Source organism: Poeciliopsis prolifica, unplaced genomic scaffold (assembly GCF_027474105.1).
Source record: "Poeciliopsis prolifica strain line A6 unplaced genomic scaffold, Auburn_PproV2 SCAFFOLD142, whole genome shotgun sequence".
NCBI classification, from domain to species: Eukaryota; Metazoa; Chordata; class Actinopteri; order Cyprinodontiformes; family Poeciliidae; genus Poeciliopsis; species Poeciliopsis prolifica.
Window position 1 is genome coordinate 371,107 of NW_026562517.1, and position 12,006 is coordinate 383,112.

Sequence of the window (12,006 nt, forward strand, 5' to 3'; positions counted from 1 at the left end):
CAAACAAACAACATTCACTCTAAACATACTCTCAGGAGTAAGTCTTATAAATGTGAAAATAGAATAAGAAACTATTTATCTCTCAGAGAATCCTTTCATGGTCCAAGGTAAAAAAATAAAAGAAGCTGGCCAGCAAAACAAAACAAATATTGTTCATATAGAGCTCTATATTTGGTGTGTGATGCATATGAAAAGATGATGCTAGAGGTGGTTCTGACTGGGATGGAGACCCAGAATGAAGATGCAGCGGCTCCACAGACCCAGAACTCAGCAGCTTCTCTGTTCCTCTGATAGCAGGAACACGAACAGATTCCTAATGATCCTCCCACCAAATCAGCCACAATAACAATGAAGCTCTAGCAGGAAAACATATGAAAACATATCTGAGGCATGAAGCAGTCAGGCAACATGCAGAAGCTGAGCAGAAACCGGCATGTCTCAGTTCTGCAGCAGCTCTGAAACTTTGAAGCCCAGGAGTTTCCATAGCAACTGCAGTCAGAATGCTGCTGTAAAGTGCTGCAGTACTTCGCTCTTAAAGGGGCAGTACCCATAAAGTAAAAGCAATACAAAAAAACAAATAACACACGCTACACAAATATAGCTGGGTTACACAGCCACCACCATGTATTCACTGTGGATGATCTGAAAGTATCCATCTGAGCAATGGATTTTGCAGCTTCTCAAAAACTGTTAACCAGAGGTTTGCATAAAACAATATTCAAAACTTTGAATATTGTTTTATGACTTGACACAACAATATTCAAAACTTTGAATATTGTTTTATAATCTTCTTAGTTCTCCACAGCTTTTTTTCTAAATGACCTGTATGTTGTTTTTAGTCTTTGTGAAGCAGTTGTTTATTACTAATGCTCTAAAATTTTAGAGCCTTCACAAAACAGTTGGATTTACATTGAAAGAATTGCAGACAGGTAATTTCTGATAACAATTTAATTTAACAATCTCAAGTGAAGAAGCTGAATATAAATGTGCATACAGTAATTAGAAAATGCACTATTCATGCATACTACAGCTTGTGCAAATGTTTATTGCTTACAGTAAAGCAGAAAATCATTAAAACCCCTGGTCATTTTATTCAACTAGCAAGACTGTTTTTGATAGAATTGACTGGGATCTCCCAAAAGATAAAATATGTAAAAGGACATTTATTTCTTAGATGTATATATATCTATATCCCCTCTAAAGGTCATGAATTGCAGTTCGAGGTGGTGAGGCAGACGCAGAGGACCCAGATTTGTGTGAAGGAGATGATGATTTAATGATAAATGATAACAAAATACAAAATCCAGCCAGCACAGATGAGCAGAAGACTAATGCTCACAACTGGTAGCTACTGGAAATGCATACAATTGAAGACTGACTTGATAAGATGACTTGACACAACTAGACAGCATGACAAGACAGATTAGACAAGGACCCAACAAGGAACACAGGTGGGATTAAATACACAGAGGGTAATCAGGGAAATGAGACACAGCAGGGACAACATGGACACTCAATAGACACAGAAACCTAAATGAATACACAGACTCATTTATCATTTACTACTCATACTCATTACTCATTTATCCTATGACACAGGTTCATGTTTTGCAGAGACCACATTCAAAGTAGTGCTACACTCCACCCCCATTTCTCCATGGTTGACAGAGCACAGCTGTTCCTGTTTCCATCACCATCAATGTATTGTTGTTTCCTTAAACTATAACTTAAGACCTTCACGACTTCTTTGTCTTGAAATCAACTTACCATATTTGTTGGTTTTCATTTACCTGTATAATTCAATTAATTTAAAATATATGTCATTATCACAAAGGGAAATTTAATGTTGGAACTTATGTTTAGTTAAAAATGTGTTGTAGATGCTCATGGACGGTAACAGAAATGCTCTCCTGCAGCAATCTGTATTTCTTCAGCCTCTGATTGAAAATACTTTGTTTTATAACGGCCTGAAAAAGAGGATGATCCAGGTTGTCCATAATGTAATTTCCAGAGTCCACAGTAATCCACAGTAATTTCCAGAGAGTCTACAGCACCCAGCTTGTTTGCCAATATTTGCCCATTATGATCTGCCCTCATTTTTATTATATTAAGTGTGAAGAGATTGTTTGGACTAGAAATTAGACAAAATATTGTTGATAAAACTTTGTTGACATTGGCAAATTCTTATGCTACCTTGTGGTAGAAATGCGGTTAAAAGTTTAAACACACAGTCAAAAGCCCTTTGATTGACTGAAAGTACGTTTATTGTCTACAGAGTTCTGATTGGCTGAAGACATTGGTAATAAGGTAGGATGATGCAGCAGGGGGATTAGAGTAAAGTTTGGCATATATCTCAATTTGGTCAAAAAATGTCTTAGGCAATTATGCTATTAAGCTTCATTAATAAAACTGAGGTAATCAGATGGTGATTTTCACTAGTGCCATGTTAACAAAAAAGTTCAGTTTTGGGCTCATTTACTCACATTCATGTTCTTCCACGTTAGTTTGAAACTGTGGCTTTCTTCTTGAATCTGTGGAGGACAGATGCTGTCCCTCTAAAGCATTTCTGCAGGATTTCTGCAGCTTCTTCAGAGGTACCTTGGGGCTCCTGGCTGCTTCTCTGCTAAATGTTTCAGTCATCCTGGTAGGTTTGAAGTTGTCACAGACCTTTCATTTTAGATAATGGATTGAACAAATGCAAGATGTTCAAAGCGTAGATATTAGAAACAAACTGCTTTAAACTTCTCCATAATGTTGACCTTTTATGGAAAACATAAAAGGTCTGTTGTGTTCCAGACTTGACTTCCAAAAAAATACAGAGGTGGACAGTTCTTCTGGTAATTAGGTCAATTTGAGTTATTTGAGGAATATGGATGGAATTAGCATTATGCTAAATCTGGTATATTTACAACAACCTTCTAGTCATTAATATGCACAGCTCCATTTAAATGAAATGAATGAATCAATCAATTAATTAATCAAAAGGAGTTGAATTAGTACGTATGCAGCACTTTCAAGATTTTTACTTTCAAAGCAAACATGTCTGGTTTTCCTTCATTTTACTACTACGCTACAGTTTGTGTTGCTCTATCATTTAAAAAGCATTGAAGTTTATGGCTGAATGTGACAAAATCTTACTACTTTTTTCAGGTTCCATATGGTTTTACCAGGGAGTTTTTCTTTACTTATGTGCAGAGAGGAGACATTTGTTAACATAAATGTGTTTATTTGACCATTTTATGAACAAACAAACAAAAAAAATTCAAAGACAGCAGGATATACCATGATATTTACATAATTAAAGTAAAATCTTTACAAAAATAAATAGCTTAGAAAGCTGTAACAATACTTTAGCATTGTCCTTCATTGAAGGAATATCAGCCTTACATCCCATTTCTTTTATCTTATATTATACTGTAAGTTAACAAAAGAAATGAATACATCAAATATACATACAGGAGACAGAAATAACCACAAAGACTGAAGGCAAATTAAATTAGCAGTACTTTTTAAAATCAACAAAGATATAATGTTTATCACTTAACATACAAGACATAAATGTACTGAAAAAAAATGATTTGTTGCAATAAATATTTCATCACTACTCAAACTGCAAGACAGAGGATGTCTTGTATGTGTAACAAAGATTAGACATTTCACACAATGTTTAAATTGGAACAAATTCATGTTTTCAGAATTTCAGCTTCTGTGGCTTTGGACCAAGTCTGTCTTGTTTGATGAAGGCTCAGAATTAATAAAAAACAATAACCTGGAAGAACACTGAAAACATAATCCACAATATAACTTGTAGAAAAAATATCTTTTTTCAGCAAAAGTCTTTTCGGGTCTTTTTTTTATTGACTTTATTTCTTTCATAATTCTTTATAATTTTAGTTATTCTTCACTAATCGTGTAAGAGTTTGTGCCTACAGGATGATGGTGAGGGTGAGAAGATAAGAATTTTAAAATAATGCAGTTTTATGATTCTCTTGAATAATTTCTATCAATGGGAAAGCATTTGTTCAATGGTTGGCCAGAGGTTATAATTTGTCACATTTTGTAAAAGCTAATAGGCAAAAATAGGGATAACTACAAAAACATGGCCAGGTGATAGGTTTTCAGGAGATGATATGAAATTACAAATTAAACATAAGATTTGAAGATTTTCATGACCATCTCCATAGGAATTATGGATGCAGTGGTTTATAAGGGTAAGAAATGGATGGTTTTGAAGGGACTGACATTATCATTTTGGTGAATTCACTCAGATCTGATCTTCATTAAGATTAACACTTTTCCTCAAAGCTTAAATAGCCTCATGTCTTAATTGTCCGATCAAAGTTCTCCAGGATATACAGACTCTGTGTTGGCTCTTGTTAATGTTTTGGACTCACAATGGCACCTAAATCTAGGAAACAAATGGCAAATTATGCCAAATTTATTCCTGAACTTAATTCTTTGCTTTTAAATCTCGTTCTAAAGAAAGCACACACTACATCAAAAATTAGCATTTACACCTAGCATCACATGTGCATCCTGAGGTAGTTTTTCACTGTTCCGAATCTTAATAGTGGATGTTAAATGTTAACAGAAGTCAAATTATAGTGGGACCAGGAAAATTGACATACAAGTTTATGCAGCCCCCTTCAATCATGGATGTATGGTTGAACAGCCAGGCTTCCTGTGCTTGATGTCAATGTTGGTGGCACCAATGGGAATGGGAACAATGTTGCTTTAGCTATAGCTCCTCTATATCTTAGAAATAATTCTTAGGAATGAAATCAAGGTGGTTTTAGATTTTAGTTGTTTATCATTTCTTTTTAGTCAAAAGTTGAAGACTTTTCTCTAAAATGTAGAGTCCAGATCTTCTTTGATTTCTTGGTAATCACCAATATCTACAGCTGTTTGTTCCAAAACGTCTGCTGCTGGGGCTTCCATCCAGGATTTGTATGTGCACTCTGACCAAAAAAAAATAAAACAATAAATAAAGACTGTTCATTGTAATCATGTTTTTCATGAGCAGTCATGATTGTTACATTGCCCAGAGGCTGGCTCTGGGATTTTATTTGGATCACACATCTCTGGTTCAACGGTCTTCCCCGTGTAATCTATGCAGAACACGCTGCGGTGGCGCTCGCCCTGACCGCAAGTTCGTGAGCAGGCAGACCAAGGACCCATCTGCCAGATGGGACACGGTACATCTCCACAAGGCCGGATGTCTGTGGGCTTCAGCTCCCTGTCACATTGGCTGGAGAAGAAGCCGTCGCCGTCTCTGCATTCAACGCTCCTTCTGGTCCATCCAGAGCCACAGCTCTTGGAGCACTCAGACCACTCTCCCAGCACCCAGTCAGAGACATCACTGATCATATGCAAAGACAAGTACAAGCCCTTTTTCTCTTTAGATTTGTTAAACACTGTGTCCTTCGGGATGAAAAAGGTGTATTTGATCTTGGGGGGATTGGCATCCCCTCCTGTGGCCAGAACCTGGATGGTTATGGCTTCCTTCAGCTGCCTGAAGCTCTGGATCCTCTCTAATGTGGTGGAGGAGCCACTGTACTTCAGCACTGCTCCCAGTATGGGAATATCCTGCTCCACTGTGGATACAGAAAAGTTACCATTGAGGATGTAAGCTCCGTTTTCTCGCTTCACAGCCAGGTAGTTCCCATCATGCTTGATTCCTCTATGGCTCCTCTGCTTGATGTCAATGTTGGTGGCACCAATGGGAATGGTGACAATGTCGCTGTAGCCAAAACTAAAGGAAAAGCAAAAAGGAAAAGCATTTAGAGAACACTCTCATTTGCTAAGTTTATGTTTCATCGTCAGGTGCTGAGAAAGTTTGATGGCACTTTATAATAACTACATATTTAGCCATATTGAACTATTAATAAAAAGTTCATTAACCTTGAAAACAACATTAATTAAGGGTGACTTATACTTAACAAGCTATAAATGAACCCATCTATAGTTTGTTACTCATTATGCTTTACCTATAATGACTAATTACTCCCAAAACCAACACACTCAATGTTTATTCATGAATAAACATTGAATATTAGCTATTTATTATTTTCTATTTATGGCTAAATAAGGTCAAGTGCTAAATAAGTATAAAGTGCTACCGAAGGTTTTTTACTTTAGCTGATATATTAACTGTTAGTGAAGTTTTATATCACCCTACCGTAAGCTAAGCTAAGCTAAGCTAGGTTATCCTGTGATAACATTGATAAGCTTCAAACTGCCTTTCTGAAATGAGCTCACAGGGTTATTGCTGTTTCGTTTGATTAGCAAGCAGAGTGTTCAGCTGCTGTTCCAACTGTTCTCATTTCTAATGAGGGCAGATTTGAATGTGTCTGGTTGTTGTGGTCTTACATTCCTTTGTTGTAGAAGCCTGTTATCTTTCTGCAGCTGAGCCCAGTTCCTCCACACTCTCCACATTTATCCACCCTCTTGTTAGATCCTATCACCTGGTCACAGCCTGCTTTCACACACTGGCCTTGAACACACACTGATGTGGTGTCAGGGCCACAGGTTGTCCCGTCAATCACCTGCTGGGGCGTGGAGAGAAATTGCACAGGTATCATTATAGATGAAAAGCAGCATTCAAATAAAATCACATTTTTAGTTTGATTTTTTAAAACTTAGCAATGATACAGGGAAGACAACCAGACAGATAATCTGTGAAAAAATTGAGTAATTCTGCCTCCTCTAACCTGTGAAGGAAGAAATCCACCCCTGTTGCTCAGACCCTCCTTTTTGTTCTCTGGATAGTGAGCTTGGCCACCATAAATAGTTTCCTTGAACTGTTAGGTGTTTCTAAGCTATTAGCACATTGAGCAAGGAGTACACAAGGTGATTGACGGTGCTAAGACCATTTTCCTGGCTCTGGGTGGACGTTTCTGACTGAGCAGTGAATTTCTGCAGCTGGACAAAAGGAGGACCAGGGGAGATCAATTTATGTCACAGATTATCTGTTATATCATCTACTGTCATGAAATAGTTGACAAATACGTAAAAAACACACTTTTCTAAAAGTTACATACTGAAGCTTTAAGGATAGTTTTAACTCCAAGATTTTGTCAGTGAATTCGGGTAAAAATACAAAAAAACATCCAAGCTTAGATCCGAATATAACCCTGACAGTAAAAGGTATAAACGAGAGCAGAAAACTAATGAAACAGCTACATTTTTCAGAAGACCCCCAAAATTATTCTAACATTATGATAAAAAACATTAGTGTAGACTAATAAATAATAAATCACCTCTTAAAAATATATCTGACAGCAAATAATATAAAAAATATGTTTGCACAACTATTTTTTTAATCTCAAAAAATCTAACCGAATTAATATTTCCCTTGTGTTGTGGAGTTCCATGTAGATACTGTACCTTTGATTCAAATACTTTAAACTCACTGCTGCCCCTTGCCCTGCAGAACAGCTTACAGCGGTCTCTGGGGGAAACTCCTGCATACTTTGGGATCCATTGTTTGACATTTCCATTGTAGTCCAGGTAGTGAGGGCTGTTGTATTTCTCACACTGCTCTTCTCTGAAACTTTTCCCTACACATGGGACATAGAACCTTTGCTTAAATGTAGAACTCTTATAATCAGATCACCTCATTATTAGCAAAGATATCAAACATGTCTTTTTTTAAATTTATTTTGAACTGCTCTAGAAATGCAGCAGATTAACTCATATGTCAAAAGCTATCAACTCTGAAGTTAGGCTACAGTTTAGAGTTATGACCAAAAAAATCCTGGATTGTTGTATGAAGTTTCCACTATCACTTAAAGCAGGGATTTATTTTTGTTGTTGGGACAATCTGTAATAAATAAAAATACAGTCAGTTGAAAAGCGGAAGACCAATCATTAATGCCACATTAAGCTGTTGTTAAGGCCAGAAGAGGTTACTTGGCTCTTTTGATGCCAATGGAACTGAGATACTTTTTGTGTACAAACTTGATATTGCTTTAAATTTGGCTCTAGTATAAATTCCAATAAAATACAAACTATGCCTGTGTGCGCCTGTGCGTGTGCATGTGTGTGTACACTGCAAATTCAAAACTGCTACATTTCCAGTGTTGGATGTTCAAAATCCTGTGTTAATTCAATGCTTGTTAATTTCCCTACAGAGTTGGTATTATTCCAAAGAGTTAAATTTAAGCAACTCTTGTTTGGTGTTGATTCTGAAATCAACACAATTGTAACATATCTGTGATGTCACGTGTTGGCTCAAGGAGCGGGGACAGCATTATTGCATCTTGTTTGGAGCTAATCATAACAAGGTAAGCTCCATATTAAGATTATCATCTTTTTGATAATTTTTTTATGGATGCATTGATTTTCCTTTGCACAACAGTATCGAGTCATATACATAGCTCACAAGTAAGTTTATTTGTTTGGATATCATTTTTTTAATTGCCTTGCTGAATGAATTTTTTTAGCTTTAATTTGTGCTATTATATAGTTAACAGAGACACAGCTACTAAAAAGTCCTACTACGGACAGAACCACATGTGGTGTATGTCACATTTCATCCCATGTAACTTCACTTGAAGAAACTGGAATTTGATCATATAAGTAAATTTACATTTGAAATTGCCCTGTTACAACAGAATACTTTAAAGCACTGGTCCACAACCCCGGGCCGTGGCCCAGTACCGGTTCGTTGACCAATTGGTACCGGGCCACGCCAGAAATAATTAAAGATTTCCATTTTATGTATTATTTGAGTCTGGAGGATATTTTATTTTGAAAATTCTTTAACTGGATTCTCTCGGTTACGTCTTCAGTCAGAAACAAATCAGATTTCTTTGGAAAATGTCATTGCAAAGGGGAAAAGAGAAGAGAGAGGAGAATTGATTTATCCCAGTAGGTGATTCCCACATTCCAAGGCCGCTCTGCATGATATGCTGACCGACTCGTTGATGAGGCAATGAAGCTTCAAACTGCTTCACTACATAGAGACCAAGAACCCTGAGCATCAGCAACACTTTGGGTGTCATTGTCTCCCAGATAGGGGAAACAATCTCAGGACTCTATCAGTCGTTATCGTGAGTTAAAATTTCCACAAAAGTCAAACGTTCGTGTTTGTGGCGCATCTGCATCTTAATTTGAAGGAATATGTCAACGTTACCATAGTGACCAGAGTCAGAGAGCTTTAGGGCAGTGGTCAAGAAGAGATGAGAGGAGTAGAGCTTGTGAGTTTTCGGTCTGGTTCACACGGCATTATTTAAGGATTGTTTGCCAATTTCCCAAACTTCTGAGACCACACAGCCAATAAAAGTCCAACAGGTTCAATCGGCTCTTGTGTCCAGCCACACGGCAGGAGCAACACACCACACGAGCCGATTCCACTTGCCAACATCCCAATTCCAGAAGAAAGTCCAGTAAAACCCCCGAAATACCATAGTGAATTTAGAATAATCAAACACAATGCTGATGTAGAAGCAGTAGTGATAGTTTGTGGATCATTTTAAGCGATAAAAGACAAAACAAAAAGAAAAGGCGTTGGATAAAAGACGGCGAGAGCAGCCACTCTATCTGCTGCACTATAATTTGGAGGCGAGTTATGATTTAACATTTTTAAATGAATAAGTCCGCCACACATGGAAAACATTCATCCATCCATCCATTTTCCGGTCACCCTTCTCCCTAACGGGGTCTTTAGCAGGAACACCTTCTGTGAAGAAGCCTTATCTTACGACCACGGATTCTAAGCTTTGCAATGATAGAAAACACATTGAAATCATAAACAATAGCTACTGTTGTAGGGATTAATAACATTGTATGCCTTCCTGTAAGTTCAAAGCATAATAAAAGCAAAATAGACTTGAAAGTTAAAGTCGGGTTGTTGTGCATACCTTTCAGCCCTAAGTATGGGCAACATTTATAAGTATTTTATTTTAGGTGTTACAGATTCAGTTAGTCAGCACGAGGTGCACCTCTCACTGTATTGCACTCCGTACAGCCACAACCGCAGGCCGGGCAAACCTACATCTGCATTTCGGTGGAACACTATGTATCCTAATAGTGTCCTCAAAACAAAAGTTCTGCAACTCAATCAGGAAAACTAAAAAATATTCCCACAGACATGCATTGCATGGCATTGTTTTCTTTCCACTCAATAGCTCTTCTTTTGAATGATCTGCTTTTAAGCCATATATCTATTGTTATTTTGTCAAAGTGTGACAAAATAACAATATAACAAAATATTGTTATTTTGTCACACTGTCACACTTTGAGCTCACTTCATGGCAAATAAATGGCCGTTGGCATGCTGTACCTTGTGAACCACTAGGGGGCGAGACCACAGTTTTACAAAGATAGTTCCAGTATAAAGTATCTGACCTTTTTACCTTTTTTAAGTTAAATTGATATTACCTTCACTGGCGTTACAAGGCTCTGTGTTGCAGGACTTGTATCGAACTCTCTGTCCCTCACAGTACTTTCCACCATTCTGAGGCACAGGATCAGTGCACTGCCTGTAGGAGAACTCCACCCCACCTCCACAGGTTCTGGAGCACTGCTGCCACGATCCCCATAAGCTCCAGCTGCCATCCACAGCCCTCTGCGGTTAAACACAGAGAAAGAAAAGAAGGAGTCACAGTGATTGGTTTGAGCTCCAAGCCAAAGGCTGTGCAGCCGTAACCACAGTCTGGGCTTCTGGGTTTGAGGCTGCAAAGTGTGTTAGAATGCTCAGACTCAGGGCTAAATTTGTGCTGAAGTGCGGCACGCGCCCCCTGTCTCTGTCTGCCCACATTCTTGCCGCATGTGTCACTCATAGCTAGTAGAGGCTGCCCATGTTTCAACACTTTATGTGGCAACTGAGGGTGTTTTTGTTTGGTGTTGTGGTTTTGGTTTCCTTTCTGGAGGCTTTATAAGTTCAGACCAGCAAATATCCCAGCTGGATCCACACAGACATGTGTGTATGAATATCAGAACAATCAAGTTAAAATGGAACAGGGCGATGGAACCATGCAGCACTAACAAAAGCATAAAAGGTAGAAAGAATTGTATTTTTTTTTTTTTTGCCACTAAGGGGCCCCTTCAGTGGAGCTGATATATTTTTTTTAGTAATAGTTTCTATGTCATCATAATAACAAAAACATACAATTTTACAATGAAGTAATTTGTTTTTACAATAACATATATTTGATAATGTATATAGAAATCATTATTTTATGGATAAAATGAGAAGGAAAAAAAAAATTGCTCCTGGGAGCCCTGGGGGCCGCGGTAGGTAACATGAGCTGCCACATAATGAGCAGAGCATCCAAACGTCCAAAGTTCCAGTCAGAAGTTAAGTTAGCAAAACAATGTCTCAAAAAAGGACTTATCCTTCAGGGAGGGAGTAATGAAAGAGGATGAATAGAAAAAAGTTAAGATAAAGTTTGTTTTAATATGCCTTGGTAACGTAATGTAAAAGATTAGTAAAGCTGCAAATGGAAAATTAGCTTTAAAGTGACCTGGATCGGTCCAGTTCAACAGCCAAACACTTATGCTAGGATCTTTGTGTTTGTATGAAGCTGACTTTAAACTTTGAATGATGATTTAAATGGTTGGCTCTGTATATTTCTGAGGTATTTTTGGCTTCAAAACACTGTGTTTGATAAGGTTTGATAACAATACTTAAAACTTCTCAATGTTTGACATTGTCCAGCAAAATGTCTTTACTTCAGGCTACATGTCTGCTACGTCAATGAGCTGCTCTATGCTATAGTTGGGGATTTGTTGTTTGCTGATGAGCATAATCATTTTGTGGCTAAAATAAATATCATTTTTACATCAACTTCGACGTTATGTGAAATTCCTGTTAAAATCATTTGAATGCACAGAATCAGTCCAGTACCAATCTACATTATCAGGGGAGAAAGATTCACCTGGTGTAAATTCAGTTCTTAGCTATTGGACTAATGCTTAAGAGAAATTTGTTTAATCAAAGAATGTCATGAATATGTGTGTAGGGCTGCACCAATTGCTGTTTTCTGGCCGATCCCTGGTTAC

The 12,006-nt window shown here is 37.6% G+C and overlaps 1 protein-coding gene across 2 annotated transcripts in view; it reads right to left on the reverse strand.

Moving 5' to 3' along the window:
* Positions 1 to 3,211: 3,211 nt before the first annotated feature.
* The window catches only part of LOC129355704 (A disintegrin and metalloproteinase with thrombospondin motifs 8-like), a 30,621-nt gene continuing 21,826 nt past the window's right edge, over positions 3,212 to 12,006 (reverse strand). The window contains exons 6-9 of one of the 2 annotated variants that reach the window (XM_055025299.1): positions 10,384 to 10,570; positions 7,387 to 7,559; positions 6,370 to 6,548; positions 3,212 to 5,752 (exon numbers count right to left, since the gene is read on the reverse strand). In XM_055025299.1, the coding sequence (XP_054881274.1) occupies positions 5,014 to 5,752; positions 6,370 to 6,548; positions 7,387 to 7,559; positions 10,384 to 10,570 (1,278 nt within the window). In that variant the 3' untranslated portion in view covers positions 3,212 to 5,013. The remainder of the gene's footprint in view (positions 5,753 to 6,369; positions 6,549 to 7,386; positions 7,560 to 10,383; positions 10,571 to 12,006) is intronic. The other variant, XM_055025300.1, reaches the window with a different exon arrangement.